The sequence below is a fragment of the Carassius gibelio genome, chromosome A1 (assembly GCF_023724105.1).
Source record: "Carassius gibelio isolate Cgi1373 ecotype wild population from Czech Republic chromosome A1, carGib1.2-hapl.c, whole genome shotgun sequence".
NCBI lineage: Eukaryota > Metazoa > Chordata > Actinopteri > Cypriniformes > Cyprinidae > Carassius > Carassius gibelio.
This window is the reverse complement of record NC_068371.1, coordinates 15,219,532-15,244,988: the sequence shown is the minus strand read 5'-3', so window position 1 is coordinate 15,244,988 and position 25,457 is coordinate 15,219,532. Positions and strand designations below refer to the sequence as shown.

Here is a 25,457-nt window from a genome sequence, read left to right as displayed (position 1 = left end):
ATTTGAGAGCAAGAAACTCAAGGCGGTGTGCTGGATATCTGGATTGCGCCCTAGAAAGTGACTTACTCGCAAATGCAATGGGTCGCGACCTGCTTTCTCCAGGACTCAGTTGCGAAAGCACGGCGCCCAATCCCTCAGACGAAGCGTCAGTAGCAAGAATAAAAGGTCTGGAAAAGTCAGGATGTGCAAGGACAACATTGGACAGAAGGGCTTCCTTTAAAGCCAACAGAGCCGCCTCACAAGCTGGAGACCAGTCATCGGGAGTGAGTTTTCTGGACGCAGGAGCTCCTCCACGCCCAACACCTCTAGCTTTCTTAACTCCGCTAGTCAGAGCAAAAAGTGGTCGTGCGAGGGACGAACAATTCTCGATGAAGCGCTGGTACCACATAATGAGGCCAAGAAAAGACTGAATTTTCTTAACTGATGGAGTGACACCATCTGGACACATCAAATCCGCAGAAGTAATTTTAGTAATTGCCTCAACTTTTCCAGGGTCCGTAGATACACCTCCCTCTGTAATCAGATGACCGAGGAATTTCACAGAACGTTTCAAGCCTCTGCAATGCAATTTCTTCAGTAGGTGCGAAGACCATTAAATCATCCAGGTAGCACAACAGTGACAGAAAATTCTGCTCACCAAAGATCCTAGTCATCATACGCATGAAGCTTGCGGGTGAGATACAGAGGCCTTGTGGGAGCCTATTGTATTCATGCAGTCCAACTGGTGTTGTGAACGCTGTATATTTTTTGACATCCTCATGTAACGGGATGTTATAGAATCCCGAGGTCAAATCCATTGTGCTAAAGAACGAATTGCCACCCAGTGCTGCAAGACAGTCCTCCTGATGAGGTAGGGGGTGCGCATCTTTCACTGTTCGCGCATTAAGCCAGCGAAAATCAGTGCATATACGAAGATTGCCATCTTTTTTCCAGCACAGAACCAGAGGTGATGCGAATTCACTGACTGACTTACGGATTATACCCCTTTCCTCCATTTCATTCAAAGCGACACGTAACTTCTGGTATTGTGAAGGGGGAACTCGTCTGTATGGTAAGCGAAAGGGCCTTTCGTCAAACAGACGGATTCTGTGCACAAAGTCCTTGACTTCACCACAATCAAGAGAATGTCTGGAAAAGATAGATTCATACTCGAGCACTAAGTCACATAGTTTCACCTTCCAGAATTTAGAAACTTCACAATTTTCCAGATCAAGAGTCTCCAATCCACACTTTCGCAGCCTGTCGGTCAGTGTATCAGACTTATCCAACTCAGCAGCTGACTGCTGAACGCTTGAACGAAGTGGAAGCTCAGGGTTAGTTTCGCACACATCCTCTAATGCAATACAGGGGTAAACGTCAGCCACTTTGGCGTTTCGCCTCACGGTTACTGGCCTATCACTAGGGTTGATCAGTTTAAGGGGAATCCATCCATCGCCCCAAAGTGGAGTGACAATACGACACACTAGAACATTCCTGGAGGCAGAACGAAGTCTAGATGGTTCCACCATAACAGTACTGCCCGGTTGGCTACATGACTTAATGGGGAGTTTACCCCAGACAAGATGCTCTTGTCCAGGCAAAAGTGTAACTGCATGTTGTAGTTTAACAGTACCAACAACATCGGGAATTGTTCCACCTTTCCATCGATATACACCAGCCATCATAGACAAGAACTCGTCACTTTCCAGATTAGTTTCACTGGGCGTAGATATCAGTTCCCAATATCTGTCAGAATCTTTCAGCCTGTGGACAAGATGTTTAATGACGTTAGTCCCCAAAATGAGATCATCTCCTTGGCCTGGAACAACGAGACATGGGACAATAAGGTCACAACCGTAAACGTCCAGCTTAAGCTCAAGCGTGCACTTTGGAAATACTCGTTTGCCGCCGCATCCAACTAAAACGATGTTGGTATCTTCTTCATCTACATTATCCAAAACACCGTGTTCTCTCAGTGTACTGACAATTGAATCATTTAATGTACAGGCCATAGAGCCGGTATCCAACATTGCACTCACGGTGAGTGAATCATTAATACGAACAGGTGTGTAAAAGAGTGTATCTGAGCATTCAACGCGTTGTATGTTTTGAAAGACGACTTTCTGGGAATCAGGACATATATTCTTAAAGGAGCTAAACAAAGCTTCGAAGTCTGTATCTGCTTTGAGGGAATTTTCAAGGTCACCCACACCCCCCCTCTCCGAATGTGGGCGTGTCAGTTTCCCTGACCATTAGGTGATGTTAGTGTAGAAGCTGAATTTGGAAATTTTGCTGTGCAGTCACGTTTTGAGTGACCAGAGCCATGACATCTAAAACATAAATGATCAGATCTGCAGTGGTCGATTGTAGTGTGCGTTGTGTCGCCACAAATCTTACAGTTCCTCGGTCCCGCAACGTTCCTTCTGTGCAGTCTCCCAGAAGACTCATACTCAGGTTTACTCTTCTCCTTTGTCTTCAAGACTTCGATCAACTGAGCGAGCATGTCAGCCATTCGATCCAATCCAGACTGATCCTTCGCATCCTGCTTAGATTCACCAGGCCCGTTTGTCCCCTGCTTCAGACACACTAATGCAGACTCAGAAACAACGTTAGAATTTCCACAATTTTGTATGGACGTTTGTGCATTATGGCAGACTGGGTAGGTGTTAGGGTTCGGTCTTAGTTTAAGCTCACGTTGGAAACTGTCCAAAAGCTCCTGAACGTCTTTCGCGGTCCAGCATTCTAGCGGCCTTACTTTAAAAGTGCGTGCTAAATCAGGGTGTGGGCAATTCCTCACAAACATCATTGCAACTTCAGAATTTAAGTTGTCCATTCTTCTACCCTGTCCCCTGAGACACTCGTCGGCTATATCTGCTGCCTTATTAAGACGAAGCCAGTAGTCAAAGGGATTTTCACCGTGTTTAGGCAATGTACTGTAAAAGTCTGCGAGTGGCATGCTTGAGTAAGACACGTCACTAAAGTGTTGCTTTAGTATACTGTAAATAATCTCAGGGTGATTCGTGCAGTCAAGAGCAGGGTTGCTGCGTAGGGCTACTTTCACAATGTCTTTGGCCCTGCCCATTAGATGACCAACAATCTCATTAGCCTGTTCAGTAATCCTGACATTTCTCTTTTGCAGGTAAACTTGCATCATATCAATCCATTCTTGAATGTCACATCTGCCTAACCCATCCCCTCTAAACACTGGGGGGTCTCTTTCATCTGATTTCAGAATGACATTCAACTGTGACAAATCAAGATTAGCACATTGAGAGCCTGTGTTATTACCATTAGTAGTTCTGGGAAATTCACCCCCTGACAAAATGTTGGCCGTTACTGAGTCACCAATTTGTCTGCCCAATTCTTTAACTATAGCCCCGAAATCGCTGACGTCTCGATCGCTAGAACCCTCTACATTGCATGGCTTTGGGGTAGAAGTAATAGGGAAAGTTTTGTTTACATCATGAGCTACATAATTCCCCCTAGTACCATCAGGAATGTGAGCCTTATAACCGAATTCACCTGACCCTGGCTTGGTGTCAGAGAACTGCATCCGATATTTACCCCGTCCAATCCCGAAAAAGGAATTTTCTGCACCACCCTCAGCCATTTTCTCAAATGCAAAAGATTCAAAATATTCTAAAGCTAAACTCAAAAGTCAGATTAATCAAATAAAACTGTTGTTTAAATCACTTTACTTATCTGCAGTCCAACGAAATGTATTTTTCCCTTTTAAAAGTTCGTCAGAGAAGAAAAGAGAAAAAAAAAAATTCTTTAACCGTAGAATCTGGCAATCACAGTCCACTTGAACGGATGACACGTGCGACGTCCTCACTGTTCTCTGCTGTAGGCCTTGTTGTCGTCGTCCCCCCGGAGATCGGCTCTGAATTGATCACAAACGGGAATCACGGCACCATTGTAACCCCTCTCTACTGGTTCGTTCTCTCGACCCTCCCGGAAAGGACCACACAGAGACCAAGGCTGAGCTCATCAATCGCACGTTTACTGAGTCGAAAATATCTGAGAATATGTGAAATGACACCAAACAGATTAAGTACAGCTCATCCGGTCACGTAACATTCTCCTCAACAGCTTCATAAAACTGATTTATCAATTCAACAGACAATAAATCAATATCTTTGTAATTAAGAGCTCATTCTTTTTTTTTCCAAACACAGAAAACATAGCATCATACAAACATTAGTACATCATACCTGAGAATATGTGAAATGACACCAAACAGATTAAGTACAGCTCATCCGGTCACGTAACTGTCAAAAATAAATAAGTGTAAAAATAACGTGAAAATACAAAAGATAGAAATACCATGTGCTCCTAACGTGCTCGACATTGAGTTTCATATAACTGCAATTATTCATCAACTCTATGTCTCTTATGACTCAAACATGAAATAAAACACTTTTAGTACACATTTTGACCTTAAGGATAAATAAAATCATGCCTGACAACATTTTATTTCTGTTCGACCGGAGAGAGATTTTCCACCTACCATTCTCCTCAACAGCTTCATAAAACTGAAGAGAATATGGCCGACTTAACTCAATTGTTATCATACTCGCCTGTAGGTGTCCCCATATCCTTTTCTTTCAGATGTACTTAACACATTATATTCAATTAATCTCAGAATTATTTTACAACATGAACAAACATTTTGGCAAAATACATTACAATTTTATTTTACCTGTTACATACACACCTAAGATAGCAAGTTTAGAAAGTTTTAATATGGATATTTTTCATCGATTTTTATCAGGAGGACTTTATTAATTTTCATGTTTATGATATGTGTATGTAAATGTATTTAAATGAATTGTTACTTCAGATGTTATTCACAATGTTAATTGTATTTTCGTGCAGGATAAGCGATAAATTGAAAACTTCTCATCCGACTGCTGATGTTTACTACTGTAAGGAACACAACTTTTTAATTAGCAGGGAAATTATTTGACATTAAAATTGTATATGTCCTATGAATTTCATAAAATGTATGGGCATACTAGGGAATGCCAATATGGCAGTTCATTGGCTTCACTTTCTATGACATTATGAGCAATCCAGTTCTCTGTTATTGATCAGTGAGTTGAGCTCTTTTCCCAGTCTTGTTCTTTTCCCACATGACTTCCTTTTTCTATTCTACTGTTATTTTAGAGAAGAAAAAAAAGGCTGCAGTCTTTGGCTAACATTCTGGCAAGATTGTCCTGAAGTTACAGTATAAGCAAACATTCTTCCAGTAATGTTAATAGAACAATCATTCAAAGTTATCTTGTCTTCAAATTCAACATTTTCAAAAATTTAGTTAGAATGTTAGTTTAAATCTAATTGGACAGTAATAAATATGGGTGTGCAGTGAAGTCCGTATTTGTATCTATGACAATCACAAAATTATTTGTATATTTTTTTTATTAAAACAGTAAAGGTTCCGACGCAACTAAGAAATATGGAAATTTATTTAAGTAATATTAAGTAATATGAAAGGCAACTGAAACACAGCTAGGCCTATTTCATTTGCATTTATTTTATTATTTTAAACTCATTTACTTCACACACTTGTCAATGATTTCCTTTGACTCACCAGTTCCTGCACAGTTTTAAAAGCATTACACTTAAGTAATTTGCAGGTCTGGAAAAGTAGGCAATGAAAAAAAAGAGAACAGAGTATGGAAAAATATTAGTCTCGACTTCCCTATTCAGTGTTGAATATATATATATATATATATATATATATATATATATATATATATATATATATATATATATATATATATATATATATACTCATACAATTAGAGAGATTTCATGATAGTGATTTTTGAACATAACTGAATGAATTGAAGGCACACATTTTCATTATGCATACACTGTAGTTTTTTTTTTTTTTTTACTTCACTAAACAAATGTGCATGTGTCACGCAAACCAGCAAAAGATAAAGAAGTAAACATGTGGTCCTAGTAAAAAAAAAAAAAAAAAAAAAAATCAGCTTGACAGAGAGCTGGTTTGGTTTAAGAGACAAAGACGGCAATACAGCTGTTTGATTGGTAATCACGCTGTGCTTATTCCATTAATTCATGTATCGTATCATATCGTAGCCTATAAGGATTAAATCATTGTCTTTTAAATATACACAGATAGTAGAACTTGTATGATGTATTATTTTAGGTAGGCCTAATATTACTTTAGCCAAGCTCTGATTTATGAGAACTGCACACAGAGGCAACAGCAAACTGTGTTTGATTTGAACGCTTTTAATTCGTAAAGTTTACATTCATTCATTTCACACACTCATCATTGCGTGAATGTCCCCGGTTCACTGATGAATCTAATGTGCTGCAGCCTCAGCTGAATATTCGGGCAGAATTATTCATTATCTGTTATTTGTTTTGAAAGCCATTATCTGTGTCTTTCTGAGTAAGGAATTCAGTTTCGGGCAAACCCTGTCACGATATGCTGCCGGAAGGAACGAAGGAGCCATGGATAAACAAAACTGTCATTTATTAAATCCAAAACACAAGGTAATTCCACACTTTACACAACAGACCCAACAAAGGAGGAGCGCACAGAATGGAACTAAATACATGACATAACGAGGCAGTTGGGAGGAAAACAGGTGAACAGAATGACTAATTAAGACACAAGGACAGGAACGGGAATGACCAAATAAGGCCACATGAGGGAGAAACTGGGTCACGGGGAGTGCAAGAGCAAAACACAAAGACAGTCCAATCCTGACACACCCCTAGTAACAAAGTATTTTTCCTTCATTATTGTATTTACTGTAAGTACAATTTTCAAGTGTTTGTAGCTGTAGCTTTTACTAAAGTACTTAATTTGTGTACTTAATCCACCACTTACTAAAAGTAGCATTCCTATAACGTTTGGAAAATAATAAACTCTTTCATTAATATTTGCATAACAAGGACATTTTTTTTTTTTTTTACATTTAAGGAAAAAGAAAAAAAAAAAGTTTTATTTGAATAAGGTTTTAGCCTAATAGGAATGTTAGCAAAACATTCTTAAACCATATTTTTGCTAACTGGGTTAGTAAATGCACCTTAAAAATAAACCTTAATCTTTGTAGCTTTAATATTTGTATATTTATTTATAAAGGTTTTCTCACAAGTAGTAAAAGTAAATGATTTGAAAACAAAAAAGAAAAAAAAACGGTGATTGAAAGTGGATGAATGTAAAAGACAGAGATTTGGTATACTGACAGACTGTTAGCATGCTAGTTAGTCTCGTAAGTAGTGCATTTATTAGGGATGCACCGAAATTAAAATTCTGGGAACAACTGAAACCAAATATTGTGGATGTACTTTGGGCGAAAACCCAAAACCAAAATGCTTTTTAATATTTTTTAATAATTTATTAAAGAATGTAATGTAATTTTATAAGACTTTTTAATTTAACTTAATTTTTATTATGCTGCATTTAAAAATACTAGCCAATAAAATAAACACACTTAAAAAAAAATATATATATTAATATTAAATATCAACATACAATTTTTATTCAGTTCTATGCAACATAATCAGACTTTACAGACTTTTATTTTTTTTATAATCCAAATAATGTAAAGCTATTATTATCAGAGCATGTGAGCAGAGCATAACAGATTTAGCCCAGTACAGTTATGTATACTACATAGAAATCTCCTGTTGGCAAGCTATTTATGCAAACTTAGCTATTCTAATGAGCATGAGCAGTTACAGGAGTGGAGTGTTCGCATTGGTCGTGAGCAACTCAACAGAATGCACATTCATAGAGGGCGAAAACCCAAAACCAAAATGCTTTTTAATATTTTTTAATAATTTATTAAAGAATGTAATGTAATTTTATAAGACTTTTTAATTTAACTTAATTTTTATTATGCTGCATTTAAAAATACTAGCCAATAAAATAAACACACTTAAAAAAAAAAATATATATTAATATTAAATATCAACATACAATTTTTATTCAGTTCTATGCAACATAATCAGACTTTACAGACTTTTATTTTTTTTATAATCCAAATAATGTAAAGCTATTATTATCAGAGCATGTGAGCAGAGCATAACAGATTTAGCCCAGTACAGTTATGTATACTACATAGAAATCTCCTGTTGGCAAGCTATTTATGCAAACTTAGCTATTCTAATGAGCATGAGCAGTTACAGGAGTGGAGTGTTCGCATTGGTCGTGAGCAACTCAACAGAATGCACATTCATAGAGCGAAATACTGAGTGGAGCATCACACCACGCAGTTACAACTAGAGGAAAAGTGAAACCTGCATGCTAAACTTATGGGTAAGACGGAGCACCGTATATTTTCGTCTTGTACCATATTGTTCTATAATCTTTAGCATCCACAAATTTTGGTTCATCCCTAGTGTTTATTATAGAGAACTTGCATCCCTAAATCCATTCTTTGTTAGCACTCCGGCTTCTGTAACACATCCATCCACATCAATAATACATCTCAACCCAATTACTGTCAGACTTTAAATCATCTGCTTCGAGCTCTGCTGTCCATTTTATTATTCAATGAGAACTATGATAGTTTAGTGCAATAAAAGTGTATAGAGATTTAGAGTATCTGTCAGTGAAGGGCTACACATGCGGTTTCCTTGAGACCGACTACTTAACTAGTTGACTTTGAAAGTATCTAGTGTTGCAGATCAGCAGTAAAAAAAAGGCTTTTGTACTGCATTTGAGTGCTTGAGATGAGAGGATTATAAAACAGGAGAATAGTAGATGACAGAATGCTGTAAGTATGTGTAAATCTGTTATCTAAAGTAACTAGCCTGAGGCTCAGCGTATAATCGGGTGGGTTTAGAGCACTGCTAATCACATCATATCACACACAACTGAGACATATTGATTCATGTGACTTTATCTGGATGTCACATCACATGCATTTCACTGCTAACAATGCGTGTGACAACAACGTGGCTGTGTTTGGAATAGAAAACTTGTGTACTTTATAGAGCATGCAATGTGATTTGCTTTTTTGATAGTGTGTCAACTTTACCATCAATTTCTGAAAGTGTTTTATTTTTATTTTTTAGAAGTGTCTTATACTGAGGAAACCCTTTTCCAACACTGAATAAAAAAGGTAATTGCAAATATATATCTCATAATTCTGATTGATTTTCTCAAAATAAGAAAAGTCTGTATTTTGAGATAAAAAGTCACAATTATTTATTTGTTATGGTTAAAAGGGCTTCTATATTTCTGCTCACCAAGGCTGCATTTATTTTATCAGAAACCTACAGTAAAAACAGGAACGGTGTGAAATATTATAACATTTAAAAATAACTGTTTTCTATGCGAAAAATATATCTAATTCATTCCTGTGATTAAAGCTCAATTTTCAGCATCATTACTCCAGTCTTCAGTGTCACATGATTTTCTGCCCAAGAAACATTTCTGATAATTAGCATGTTGAAAACCGGTTATATTTCTGAGAAAACCATGATATACTTTTTTTTTTTTTTTTTCAGGAAATAGATCTAATTACCATCAGTTTATTCAACAAACAGGAACGTTAAAATCAAATCGAGCACATTGTATTGTGTTGAATACATGCAGTGTTTGCTCTGTTGTAAACTACAGATTTTATCTGTTGTAACAGATCATGTGCAGATACTTCACAGTATGCATACTCTGCATGTAATAGCATCAGTGTGTTAATACACTATTCCAGACTCATCCTGTGTGTCATCTCTCTAAGGAGTAATTGTATTTGTTCATTAACACAGACATGATTTCTCATACGTTGTCCTCAGATTCATTAATCAGTTACATTTTCAAGCCGTACATCATCTGGTCCTCTGAGATCTCATTTTCAGCAGTACGGATGCAGAAACAAGCTTGTATTTTTCTCAGATACAGCGGTGGTATAATTGTAATTTGGCGATCACGTTCTCGTACACAACACTACTCACGTTTCATCTGCTTCTCATCCACATCAAACTGTCACGCAGTGTAATAAACACCCCAACAATGTAATTTATTTCAGCCGCCGCCTATAAAACGACTTATTTACACAGCAATCAAGGGACAACTTTTTTGAAAGCAATCAAGCTTAAAGACATATTTCAAGTAAAAATGTCAAATCTGTCATCATTTTCTCACCAGCATGCTTTCTTGCTTCTGTTGAACACAGAATAACAGAATCAAAGTGAGAATTCCATAATAGTTTAAAAAATTAAAAGTTGCTGTTAATTTGTTCCCCCTCAGGCCATCCAACGTGATTTTTTTCTTCTGTAGAACAGTGAAGAAGATTTTAGCTGAAATGGTCCTTGTTGATTCATAAAATGCATATCAATGGCTACCGGCACTTTGTGAGTCAAAAAAGCAATACAACATCAATCTCCTTCGGATATACTGAATTCTTATAAAGTGAAATGATCTGTCTGTTCAAGAAACTGAATATCATTTACCTCATTATTACTTATGTAATAAGTCCATAATAATCCATAGCCTCAGTCCAGAAGTGATGTCTGGTTCGCAAACAAATCATTCCTTTGAACCAGTTCCTTTTGATAAAACAGCTGGACCTGTTCACCGAATAAGACTTGAACCTTCTGAAACACTTTGTGGCTCGAGCAGAACAGATCTACAAGTTACTCAATCAAAACTCACTTTCGGATGTCTGACAGTCACTCTGACTCAATATGAGCCAGAAGAAATGAGCCAATATACCGTGTACAGTATGTGACCCTATGATGAATGAGCTCATTCAGTGCTCCAGTTTCTCCAACAGTAATTGAACTGAGGAAAAAAACTGTTCCAACTCAGAATGTAGAGCTGAGGAACTTCCGATATGAGCATATGTGTACCAAACACTCAGTGGTGGAATGTAACAAAGTATTTGTACTTCGTTACTGTACTTAAGTAAATTTTTACGTATCTATACTTTACTTAAGTAAAAAAAAATAATGCATACTTATACTTTTACTCAAGTAGATTTTTCAGCAATTATCTGTACTTTCTACTCCACTACATTATTAAAATGCGTGTCGTTACATCCTTCCGAATCTTGCATAAAAATGTTTTTGGTCGACTGACGTTTTGCCGTTGCTGGCCAATGCACGTTGAAACAGATCGGAGATCTGATTGGCCAAAGAACTCACGCGCTCAGAGCGTGTTTTGAAACAACACAAGCGGAACTGATGTAAATCGAAATATTATAATATTTGTTTGACGTAAGTCAGTGGTAACTGTTACCCTAACAGGGCAACTTCTTTAGCTGGTTATTAGCACAGCAGGGACGATAGCTTGCTAGTACGTTACATTTTTGGAGATGAGCAAACTACTGCTATATCTGTACATTCGTAGTTGGCTAAAATAGCTGTTTGTTTTGAGTCGATGAAAAAATGTTCCAACTATTTATACGGCGTCGGCTCCTAGCTTCTTTACCATACAACATTGGGTATTTATTTGACATTCACAAGTAAGCATGCAGGCAAAACTATATCTTTGTTTGATTCGATTGTGAACAATTTTGAACTATGACTGGTTTTTCGTCAATATCATGATATTATATATATATATATATATATATATATATATATATATATATATATATATATATATATATATATATTAGTGCTGTCAAAATTAGCGCGTTAACGCATTCGATTAATTTGAAATATTTAACGCGTTAAAAAAAAATAACGCAATTAACGCGGTTGCAGTTTTTTTTATTTCCAGTTGTGGCCTATGTGTGTTCAACGTGCAAAGAAATATGGATAAGACCAAGGAAGGACTTTTAGACGGAAAGTTTCAGTATAAAACTCTGCCGGATTACTCTTCAGTCTGCCACAAGAAACATTACTCTTCATTCAGTCTGCCACAAGAAACAGCAACATTAAAATCATGAACTCAAATGTCATTGTTTAAAAAAAAAAAAAAAAAAAAAAAACGACTGTTGTAACAGTGCGTAAATCAGACCTTTCTGTAACGCTAACGTTAATAAGCTTAAACGAAAATAACGAAATAATTGTGTAGCGGGGTATTTTTTGTACACAGTGTCGCGAACTGTCAATCACTCCTGTGCGCGTGCATCACTGTCCTCCTCAGCTGCAGCAACTTGCGCTCTCTCTCTTCATCAAGCTTTAAAACAAAAAGGGTACAAAAAGATCATATTGTCTTTGTGCATAGGCTATAGATTAATTAGATAAATGAATATCTAAATGTGTGCCTTGCCGTCTACGGTATTTTTTTAGAACTTAGAAAAAAGATGCTGCAGCCAATGAGCAGCCAGCGGGGGATGCAGGACGACTCAACCTCCGCAGACAGTTTTTAATGTTTATCAGACAATAAATACTCAAGATTTTGCTTTAGTATAACTCACAACGAGTTTCACACACCTTCTCCGGCCACGTTGAGTTGTTGACACTTAACAGTGGGAAAAGCGACACACGCGCTATTCACTTGTATAACTTAAGGGTGAATGGGTAATGTAGTTTCTGCTCTGGGTGGGATGAATTAGGAAGCTTGCATTGTGAAGGGCCCTCTGAAAATCGGCAGTGCAGGTAAAAGATTAAAACCTCTATTAAAACAGATGTCCAAATGAGCGTACCGGTACGCTACAAGCGCGTTCCTGGCGCACGGAGAGGTGGCGGTACGCTCAAGAGCTATATTTGGAAGTGGCGGTACTGAGTACTGGTGCGTACCGGCCCACTTAAAGCACTGGCAATGACTATACTTTGGAATTTTTTTGCAGTCCACTTAGAATTCAACATGGAAATCATTTTTGTTTTTTATTGGCATTGATTGTTTTGAAATTCAAATTGTACTTACATGCCTGTGTTTTTATTTCTGTAATAAATATGGCTTTCAAGCCAACAGTTAATTTGGAGGATATTGATGGTTTATTGCAGGTATGTTGTTTACATGAGAAAATCTGTGTTACAAGTTAAACAAAAATTCCAATATACAATCATATTTTGAATTTAAATAGTTTCTTTGTCTTGAGTTTACATTAATTATTTACATTTTACATTTACATTTCCAAAAAGTTTCAGTCTTTTAATTGCGATTAATCGCGATTAATCGCGATTAATTAAAAAAAATTGTGCGATTAATTAGTTAATTTTTTTTAATCGATTGACAGCACTAATATATATATATGTACAGTACAGGCCAAAAGTTTGGAAACATTACTATTTTTAATGTTTTTGACAGAAGTTTCTTCTTCTTATCAAGCCTGCATTTATTTGATCAAAAATACAGAAATAAATGTAATATTGAGCAGAATAATATTGTGCAGAATAAACTGGTCATACAAATTTGATTAAAGTGTTCAGAATAACACTCACCTGTGTACTTTTGAGTTTTTTTTACTGCTCTTAATAGTATAGTAAAAATAAAATAAATTGTATGTCATAATAAAATAAATTGTACGTCATAATTGGCTTAGCCTAATTATTATTTAATGAGTAATTAGTAAATAACCAGATTTTTACAGTGTCAGTATTACACAACAACTCTTTCCAGTACACAATAGATATTGTTTGTGATTGTTACAATTGAACAGCCCAGACATTGAGACAACTGATTGTACTTTTACTTAAAAAAATACTTTAAAGTAAATTTAAAAGTATGTACTTATGACTTTTACTTAAGTAAGATGTTGATGTAGTAATTATACTTTTACTTAAGTATATATTTTGCAGGGTAGTTGTACTTTTAATTAAGTACTAAACTTAAGTACTTCCTCCACCACTGCAAACACTTGAATGAAGGGAAGAAATGTCATAATTTATCTCTGACAGCTCAAAGTCGAGAAACAGAGCCGTCATTCCCCCAAAAAAACAAGATGAAGAACAAAATCTCCTTAAGGCCAAGCACACAGCCTTGAAAACTGTCTGTTAATATATAAAAAGACAAGAAATAGATCATCACATGCATCAAAGTCTCAACTTTTACAAGAATGAACGTACACGCATCATCAAACTCATAACCTGTCCATCTGTTATCACTGTCAGATAGAACAAGAAGGAAATTAACACGACCTGTGGCTCATATGATGGACACACGCACATACAGGTTTTTTTTTTCCTTGCTGATCGCCATTAATATTATATTAGAAGATTGTTTTAAACATGTATTTGATGTTACAGTTTCCAACAATACTCAATTAATGGTTATTTACTCACATTTGGTATTTAGCCAGTGTTAATTTTGCCACACAAACATTAAAAGAATCTTGGCTCCCTCAGGAAAAAACAACAACAATAGTGATAAATAAAATAGGTCATACTTAACAGAAAGTTTGCACTGATACTCTCAAACTACTCTGAATCCACTAGACATAATGAAATAAACCGGAGGGCTAAACATTAGTTAAAAAGAGAGCCATGAAATCAGTTTAGAGTGCCATCTGAAATCAAGGGAAATACGCTTTTTTATAATTACAGTTCAAAAGTTTTTAAATGCGTTTTCGGTCATTAAAAATTGCCAACATCCTACTTGTATTCCTGCTTCAACATATAATTTGGCTGTAATACAAGTTTTACCAAACTTTTCACCACTGAATTTCAAGGAATTTACCCATTTTTTTTTCGTGATTAGAGGATAACGGTTATGCACAGACATTCCAACACTAAAAAGTTCAAGTCAATATATGTTAATTTACACGCATCTTTAAGACTCGAGACTCTTCAGACCAAACCATCAGTGAGAGCAACTCTGAGCACATTTGATCAACCAATCAAGGGAATGATAACAGAGGAAAACAACTACAGAGAACAAAACAGCACTGCATAAAGTGGATATTCATGATTGAGACTAAAACAACAACAAACAACATAGAATACTGACAGTGAGAATGGCTGCTTATTCACGACATTTATTTTCTCAAAGGTACCTCTTAATAATTACTAATTCGTTTAAAATATTTGTAGACATTGCAATGCAGTTATTGAAAAGAGCTGAAGAGAAAGCGTGTGAGTCTGAATTACCTGTGTATGAGCAGCTTTCCCATAATGATTTTAATGACAAAAAGTCACTTGCATGTAAAAGTCTTGTTTGTGAGACAGACAGAATACGCTATCCACAGATCAAGCTTGGTTTCCAGGAGTGAAAGAGAGGCTGAAGCACCCTAAAAAGAATGCAAGAGCACCCTAAGTTGAAGCTGTTGTACTAACATATTGGCAAAACCAATGCCATCTCACGACCAGTTTGTACATATTTTATGAGGTGGCTAATTACGATTTTGTATGACCTCACCCATATCCCTCTCGCAGAGGCACTAGCTGCACCATCGTGAAACAGGTGAAAAGAGTTGCCACGATAAAGGGTTAAGTGTAGGTCATCCTCTCACAGTCGTTACAGTGAGTAAACTTAATTCCTACTACTCTGTGTGTGTGTCAGGGCCCAATGTCCATCTGGTGGCACGCGTGTACATGATCGTAGGTGCATGTAAATCAGCATGTGGGCAGGTGTGACCTGTGAAGATCTGCCACCTGCTCCATGTATCTGAACGACTGCGAGACAGATGCACACTCTTCGCTTCACTGGACTCTAACTCGCCAATACCGGCCTGAGGCATCGACGGTCAGTAAGGAGATGCCCGACACCTGCTGCTACAGATGTTTTGGATCCTCAGAATGACACATTAAAGAGCGACTGTGGATCACCAGCGGCCATCAGAGGGGCTTACAGTGCATTAGATGGTCTGCACAAGTTTTGATGATTACAATTGTGCTGGAATTTGCAATAGTTTTCACACATTTAGTGCCTGATAGGAGACAAAAGTTCCTTCTCATTCCAAAAAAGAACAATAATAGAGAATAAAATTTGATATTTCTTTACAAGGGAATTTCACTGTTATATTTACCAGTTTTCATAATATAGACATAGAGAGTGCTAAATTATTTGGTATTCATATATATATATATATATTAGGGGTGTAACGGTTCACAAAATTCCCGGTTCGGTTCGATACGATACACTGATGTCACGGTTCGGTTCGGTTCGGTTCGATACGTTTTAGATACAGCAAAATGTAAAAACATCTCAACTTTTCAGAATGCCGCAAGCGCACCGCGGGTCATGTGACAAGAACCAACCAATCAGCTTCATCCTTTCCCGTAACAACGTTGAGAGCTCAGCCAAGATGAAGGATCAGCTGATCATAGTTGTATATGGATTGCAATTTTGAAATAAATTCAGTAGCAGAGCTACTGCAAGCGATTTTTAGAGCTGCAAATCCATTTATCCTTCGCTGAAATTTCCGCGTCTCATGGAGAGAGCACGTCATTGTTGCTTAGCAAAGACAGACGCCTCAGGAGAAAGACGCGCTTAGCGTTTTCCATGCGTTTTTAGGCACGATATGTGAACGGCCCCTAAGGCGCTCGCTCACTCAGCACGCGCTGAAGGCTCGTTGCAAAATGTCTAATGCATTTAACAGACCAGAAATATAAGATCCTAAAATAACCAACAGGTCTGGTGTTTGGGTTGGATTCCCTGTAAGCTATAGTGTCTAAATGCTGCAGGGATAGTTTGCTGCGTGCATGTTTCTCCTTTTTTTCGTCTTTTCCCAGATAGTACTGACGCATATATCCCAGATATTCCCGCTGGTTTTTTTTTTTTTTTTTTTTTGTAATCCCGCTGGTGTACCCTGTCATGTTGCAGATGCGACATACCGTTGTTTATTTATCCACCACTCTCTTGCCATCACCATTATAGCTTAAAGGGAATCCAAAGTGCACCCAAACACCAGACCTGTTGGTTATTGGAGGATCTTCTCATTTCTAGTCTGTTAAACGCATTGGCTATTTTGCAACGAGCCTTCAGCGAGTACTGAGTGAGCGAGCGCCTGCTGAGTAGCCTAACATAAACATATAAGATGGTGTTTTTTTCTTCTTCGGGAGTGTCAGGGGCGTTGCCTGTTACGTTGTTTGGGTTATTGGGCTACCTTGTTGAACGCATATCATTATATTTCTTTCTCTCTCTTTTTTTTTTTTTTCAAATATAATTAATTACTCCAACGAACCGTTCGGTATACATAATGCGTACCGCGTACCGAACCGAAAGCGTCGTACCGAACGGTTCAATACGAATATGCGTATCGTTACACCCCTAATATATATATATATATATATATATATATATATATACACCCACACACACACAGTATATATAGTTTCCTGCCACAAAGCTCCCTTTAACTCCTTTTGACTGCTCCTTTTACCGCAGATAGTTTAAATTGTGAATTGCATGTACTAAAAAAGCTGACAATGTACTTTCTGTATTTGTTTTGCACCACTTCAGTTACATATATGTGTTAATTTAATAAAACGCAACATAAAACGTGATCACTTGGTGTAGATTTTTTTTTAACTGCTTAAATTAGCTATTCAATCTATTTAAAAAAAAAATCATGTTTTTTTAAATGATTTAAACGCAAATGCAAACATATCGAGATATATATATATATATATATATATATATATATATATATATATATATATATATATATATATATATATATTATATCACCCAGCCCTACGTGTGAATAGCACTTAGCCTGCAGCTCATGTGATATTTATTAACTATGTGATGTAAATATGAGACAAAATTTCAAACTTGGGCATTCCCCATATCTTGAATTTTAGGGACATTTTCTAGGCTCCATTACACAGTACAAGTTGTTGCACTGCCTCGTATTAATCATCAATCGACTGTATGAAATGGCAGATGCACATAGATCCACATAGGTCTGGGATGGGGCAAATTCGTTAATAATTGTAATGTGTTATTTTTCACCATAATTAATTAATCTAATTAGCATGTTAAATTACCAGCCCTAAAGAAGCACTACTCTCCAAGAAAAACGTCAAGGACAGACTGAAATTCTGCAGCAAGTACAAGGATTGGACAGCAGAAGACTGGTGCAAAGTTATTTTCTCTGATGAAGCTCTTCCACAGGAACTATTTTCCCCCCATACCTGTTGATGTCTGCGTTTACACTCAGTCTAAAATACTGTGAAGATTAGGCAAATAGTGATGTCCGCGACGACGCAAATACGGTAATTCTGCAAATAGTAGCGTACTTGATAACATTAGTACGCTCGCCTTGGCTACTGCAATTGTCCTCATTCTATTTCGTTTTATTGTAAATATACAGTATCAAATACCACTGCCTCATTTTGTTTTCATTTAAACATAATAATAGCCACGGAAAATTACTTAGTTCAGGGAAATGTATACTGTATATATAAAGAGATTACAATGAAACTAAATATTATTTAAATAACCTTTTTTATTTTAATTTTAACATCTAGAAAAACTGAAGACAGACCAAAGATTACCTGCTAAATTTACCCAAAACGAATTATATTTTGTTTAACCACGAAAGAGACATCAGAGCCAGCGGCAATTGTCAGAAGGACTAGCCGAGTTGAGGCTGTTCTCGGCGGATACATGATCACCGAGTTTCCGCTGTTCGCATGGAGCTCATGTCTCCGAGAACGGCGAAAAAAACACTTTTAAATAGGCGCTGTCTTTATAAATAAACTGCAGATTTGAGTTTTAAACAACTACATTCTCGCCTGAAATACTTTTAAAATTACATTTCATGACACATTAACAGTAATATTTTGAAAATGATCCAAATAAATGGTGGTTGAAATCACAATGCTGCGTGAACTCAACCAATCAGCATGTTTAGTGCTCAAGTCCTGCCCCACGAAAGTTCCGGACCTTTGAAAAAGTACTACTTCGCCAGCAGGGACTTTCTGAGTGGAATTTTTTTACCCGGAACTTCATTTAGTTACTGGTTCCTGTGGTGGAAACACATTTATATAAAGTGGAGGCCATAAATATATACGTCCTGTTAAAGTGAAACAACAATAATATGGGGCCGTTGCAGAAAAAAAAAAAACAACGTGAGGTTTATCATTTTCTAATTTATTTAGTTTTTGTGAAAACCTGTATCTCAACTGTAAATCAATTGCTATTTTGTGGTCTACAACATTAAATAAAGCCATTATAACAAGTACTTGATAAATGTAGAAACTTTGGACACGACTATGTGGTACCATTGTGCAGCATAAAACATCACAACAAAAAGATTGATCTAGGTAAATGTGTGCAAATGCATCCAATTCTTATATTTTGCATGGTGCCACGAATTCACAAAATCTGACCATGCAGAACAAAGCCACAAACAAACAAAGCATCACTGTTATCACGGCTTCAAAAACAGAGTGTTGCATAATAGGACATTCAGGCTGGCATTATTCAGAATATTGCTAAAACCTGGAATAATCTTTTTTTTTTTTTTTTTACACGTTTCTGCATGAGTTTATTGTGATCAGAAAAACTTGAAAGTCTGGTAGTGTACAATCCTCAGTCGTTAAGTGTATAATGCCCAGTTTTGTTTTGTGACTATTTAATAGTGGTGGAAATTTTGATTCTTTCAAGACAATTCGTTCATTTTAAGTTTGTTCACCAAAATGATTCGTTCAGATTTGTTAACTGATTCGTTCAGTGACCATTTCTTCATATTACATAAATATGCCAGCAGGTAGCTAAAAAGAGTGTCTTATGTGTTTAGTCTTAAATCAATAAACTTACTTTTTTACAAAAGACTGATTTGGAATTATTAAAATGAATGCATAATCTACTAATTAAATAAAGTTTTAAGTTGTTCAGATAACCAAAGCACAAGTTTTTTTTTTTTTTTTTCATAATTAACATTTACACTTACACATTCATAAATCTGGGATTAAACATTCAATTATGTTCCGTATGTTAAATATGACTATATAAACAAGCGTAGGTGCCCAGTACTTATAACTGCCCTTTGCATCTGCTTTCTGCTTACCGACTGACCCGGTACACTCTCACTCATTTCGTTCATGAAACAGATATGTACCAGTTTGGTCATTTTGTTCACGAACGAGAAGATCTCTCAATCTCGTTCAGACTCAAAAGAAATTTGTTCAGTGAAGGTCGTATTCATTCACTACATTCAACAAATCACATGCTCCATCATATCCCATACTTGAAGGCTATTGGCTCGAGGTTGAGACATTCTTTGACAGGATGAGACAGTTCACAGAGCCACCTGGTTCACTGATCTGCGCATTCACTGCTAATAGCACTGCGCTGCTGTGGAGAGAGGAATAACTGTGAACTATGACACTGAATAACAAAAAATGAAAGACAGAAGAAGACAACACACAAGTGCGACACTGCTTTGTTTGGCCAGTGTAATAAAAGTGCCGCTGCCACCGCTATCCCTTTATGCTGCCTGAAGTGGTTTGTTTGTGTGCGTCTCTACAAGAGCCGTAATAAAGCTTGACGGCTTTTAATCATCTCCCAGCAAGAGCTTCTCACAATCATTCCCATCCCACCAACAAACTTCCAGCCATGAGGGAAAAGTAGGGCACTTTGATTTGGACAGATGAGTGAGACAAACGGAGAAAGACTCTCAGACAGCAGTTAGATTAGGTGTAACGCTCTACTGCTCTGGCGGAGGATCATTTACCTCAAATCCACTTCCTCAGATCAAAACAGCGACCCTCTACTGACTAACACCAGCTCTGTTATCAACGCCACTGGTGAGATTCAACTGGAAGTGCTAAACTAACCTTCAGAAAAAAACAAATAAAAACTCATAAACCAGATAGAGACATGAAGAAATGACTTTCTTAAACTACGCTCAGATTTGAGACACTGAAGTTGGCTTTCAGAAGTCAGAGATTTTCATAACTCTTATCATTTCTCATAAAATTATCTTGAGATCAGAAGATCTGAGCTTCTGTTAAAGTCCATTTTAAAGCTGTAAATACTTACAAGTATAAATCTACAGTATGATTTAAGTACTTGTATTGCAAATACAATTTCCATCCATCTGAATTACACTTTTAACAGACTAATTAACTTAATGTGATGCATATTCTACATACATGAAAGTAAATGTGTTATTACTAATAAATTAACAAACTTTAAATACACAGTAAGCATTATTTTTATTATTATTATTATTATAATTATATGAGCAATATAACATGAGCAGAGTAATGGTTTAATGATCTACAGCAAAATATAGAGAGCTTTGGTAATAACTAAGTGGATATTCATTACTGCAATATTCATTTCTTGCTAGAAATGACATAAAAGTGGAAAACAATAATCAAAAACATATATTGACACACAAACTGCCAACCGATCGCAACTTTCAGACACCATCTTTATTTTTTGGCTTAAATGTCACAGTTAAGGAAAGCACAGGATTGTGGAATATCAAAGGCAGCGAAGGATATATCTATGCTGCTTTCAAAAATTTGCCAGATGAAGGCATCTCAGGAGTAGGGCTGGGTATCGATTCAGTTGTTCCAGATTGATTAGATTTCAATTCACAAGCTCTCAAATCGATTCGATTTCGATTCTCGATTCGATTTTGGTTCTTGATTCGACTTTCTATATTCGATTCTCGATTCAACTCAATCAATATAGATTTAATACAAATACTATATTTATAAAAAAGAACAGTGAACATACGTTTACAAGTGGGTAATTAATAAAATGAAATTAAGAGCCACAAACCTGTATATTAAACTCTTTCATCTTAGGTACATTTGGGTACATTAAAACAGAACCCATCGCTAATTTTAAATTAAAAATTAAAATTAAATTAAATTTATGCATTTAGCAGACGCTTTTATCCAAAGCAACTTACAGTGCATTCAGTTTACATATCATGTGTTCCCGGGGAATCGAACCCCCAACCTTGCGCTTGATAAAACGATGCTCTACCAATTGAGCTACAGGAACATATTGAGCATTTTCAATTGAGCATTTTCAAATGCATACAATTGTGTTAAATATATACAATACAATTTTGATGCAAGATGAAAAATGTATGCTGAAAAAAGTCAGAACAGTCTCATTCCTTGATCAAACAGGATCAAATATTTAATTTTTAAGATAAAATAATTATACAATTGTACAAAATTTGCTGTACCATTGAGGCTACAAGCCTATGAACAATGTAGGACAAATAATACTGGCTTATTGGTTATAGTTCACCCAAAAATAAAAAAAAAGGTAGTACTATACTGTATGTACGTGTGGCGAGTAGGGTGGGGCCGAGGGACGTGGGAACAAGGAGTGAGGCCGGCGGAATGATTGGGAAATCAGCGACACCTGCGCCCCACCGCCGGTCTCGAGTCCCACGTAGGAGATGGAAAGATATAGAACTGGAGCGACGATAGTGAAGGACGAGAGAGGACCAGGCCTGGGCTTTTAGTTGTGTTTGCTTTTTATTTATGCGCACCAGTCATCCGTGAGGGGCTGGTGCACTGTTTTGTGTTTATTTGGAATATATTAAAGTTTCATTTTGATTGTGCGCCAGTTCCTGCCTCCTTCTTGCCGATGATTATGAAGTTGAATTCATTACGGTACGCATTATTCATCATGTATAATAATTTCTTCTGCTGAACAAAAAAAAAAAAAAAGAAGAAGATATTTTGAAAAATATGGGGAACCAAACTGTTTTTGGTCTCAAAATGATTTTTTTTTTTTCAATATTATGGAAGTCAACTTTTGTGTTCAACAGAAGAAAGAAATTCATACATGATGAATACATTCAGATTTGTAGTATTACTACAGCGTTTCACCTCATGCAAATCAAATCAAAATCACGCAAACAGCTTTGTTCTATTCCACAACACTATCGTCGTCCTCTTGCAAAATCTAAAATGCTTCCATACCTCTGACTTTTTATGTGAAGGCGGCATCAACGTCAACAAAGCACCCGAAACCGCCATTTTAAGCAATGAATGAATAAATGACAGGTTTATTCAAACCTGCAAGTCTCAAAACCAACACCATGGCAGTGCCAGAAAAAAAAAAAACAGAAAAAAAAGAAAGGTATTTGTCATAGGAAGCGAAGAAAAGATCCAAAAATGAATTCCTCAGTCTACTTCACGTCTGATTGGTTCTTCAAATAAAGAGGCTCTGTTGCTTTACAGCCTTATAAACTTATGACAGTGTCTATTGAATAGGCTATTATGGACATTATGGCTACATGCTTATGCAGACATTTTATTTGACTATACAAATTACACCCTTTGTCAACAATGCTAAATACGAATTATGCGGGCAAAGCAATAATAATAATAAAAAAAAAGAACAGGCATACATACTACTGTTCTTTTTTATCATTGTATTTTTAAATAGGGGAGTAATAATAAATAAAAATATGTAATGATATTTGTAGAACATAGTGTAACACGTGCTATTTTACCTGGTCGGTATACATGGTTTCCAAATGAGGTTTCTCCATTCCACAGTTCAGCTTAGTCAACAGATGCGATAATATTGACTCTTACCATAAACAAAACGCTTCAATAATCAAAATGAATGTGGTCACAAACTGTGTGGGAAGCGACTTTATTACACTATGAATCCAGCACTGGGACTTATTAGGTTACACACCTCTATAACACTGATCGTCGATAAGCAGTAGCAGCAGGATTTCAGTGCTTTGAGTGTGTCAGTTATTACAACAACAAACAAAGGATATGAGAATCTCACTCTTCTTTACTGCACTAAAAGAAATCACTGGGTTGCAGCGAGGATGTCTAATTTCCTTATCTGCCCATTCATATATCCAAAAGAAGCTGTTCTCTTTTATGAATGCGGGACACGGGCGGAGGTTAATGTAGCATAGCACTGCTATTGTTACTGACGCGTGAGATTGGCTCATTTCCACCCAATTAATGAGCAGATTTGCCCACTGAACAAAGCCTGAGAATATGAGAGAATGAAAAGGAAGGATACAAAAGTCAGGAGAAGTTAAAATCCACTGCATCAGTGCTTCCGAATGAAATGTGCAATATTGCAGAGACGTTCGGAATTTTGTGCTTCAAATAAAATTTCTGGAGTGACTTAAAAATCTGCAAGTAGGAGAAATAAATATATATATATCACAATAAAAATGACTAAAATCAAAGCTCTATATTTTCTTTAAAAAAAGAAAATGAATGAATGAATGAATAAATAAATATTATCCAAATGATAAAAATGAAAAAAACACTTTCCAACTTTGATTAAAAAAAAATCAATAATAATTAAACTTAAATGTAGAGTTATATTTATATTATATAAATAATTTTTATTTTCTAGAATTTATACTCATTATATTTGAATTATTATATTCTAACTATATATTATCTATTATTATATAATTAATTATTTATTAATTATATAATCACAAACAAGCAAACAAATAAATAAGGGTTTGCAGTCGAACTGAACTGAGTCTCTATAATTACACACACACACACACACACACACACACACACACACACACACACACACACACACACACACACACATATATATATATATATATATACACACACACTCTTAAAAAAGTAAGTACAGTACATTAATTTTCAGTGTGAACTCACAATTGGGACACACTTCTAGTCTTGGTGGCAGAAGAGAAAAAAATATCTAATCAATCCTAATGCATAATTTCACTGTTATTCAACAAAATAAGTTGAATAATAATTGTACTGATGGCAGAGCAAAGATTATATAATAATGTGGTTGTATGAAGGGATATTTAAGGTAATCATCAATCTATCTGTCATTACATGGTCACCTTTATAATCACATTAGACACAAAGCAAACATCTAGTGTTTCCCTGACCTTCCTCTGAGACTAGAGGAAATTAATATTTATTGACTTCCAAAAATAAGAAGGAAAAAATAGGGTTTTCCATATGCATCATTAGTCAGTTTGTGGTTGGCTTCAATTATATAAATGAAGGAGCTTTTTTGTTCTTGCATTTGACAAAACAATGTTTTGATCAGCCAATAGAAAATGGTTGTGTCCTCATTATAAATACAGAAGAATGAAAACAAATGAATGCCTCCTCATCATTCAAGACTTCTGAGATCTCCTGGATTCAAACATGACGTAGCAGATGCTCTGCTAAAACAGCACATTAGTGTGAGACAGTCCGATCTAATAAGCTCAATCAGTCAGCTCGACGCCACTGGTCACAAGCTGCTGTCCCAGAGGAAACACACAGATGCTCCAGGATCAGCCGAAGAGACGAATATTGTAGAACATGAGCCAAATATTGTGAGAGCCATTAGAAAGGATGTCTGCTGCTGTTGTTGCTGGACTTAAATGAACACACTGGACGTTCTTCAGCAGATTCTTAATTTCACAACATCAAATGGACTCATTCAATGAACAAACAGCTTAATAGTCCAGCAACATGTGCTATTAAAATTCACTTGCACAGGACTAAGAAGTGTGGTAATGATTTATTGGAACTTATTTTATTTTATTAAAATTTTCAGCTGGGTGAACCACACAAAACCTGGCAATCTGGCATGCCATTTTTCACCTCAAGCATAAAAGAAAGAAAACAGTCCTATTTGGAAGTTTTTTTGGAAACAAACACAGCATCCTTTTTATATATTTATTTATTGT

At 36.2% G+C, this 25,457-nt stretch overlaps 2 protein-coding genes across 4 annotated transcripts in view; both read right to left on the bottom strand.

The window, feature by feature from the left end:
• The window catches only part of LOC128014099 (neural cell adhesion molecule 2-like), a 376,809-nt gene that overhangs the window by 243,845 nt on the left and 107,507 nt on the right, over window positions 1–25,457 (bottom strand). The gene's annotated exons all lie outside the window — the stretch shown is intronic.
• On the bottom strand, window positions 787–4,685 carry LOC128014230 (uncharacterized). The gene is made up of 2 exons (XM_052597664.1): window positions 4,194–4,685; window positions 787–3,984 (listed from the first exon to the last, which is right to left on the bottom strand). The coding sequence occupies exon 2, from the start codon at window positions 3,587–3,589 to the stop codon at window positions 2,216–2,218; it is 1,374 nt and encodes a 457-aa protein (XP_052453624.1). The 5' UTR covers window positions 3,590–3,984; window positions 4,194–4,685; the 3' UTR covers window positions 787–2,215.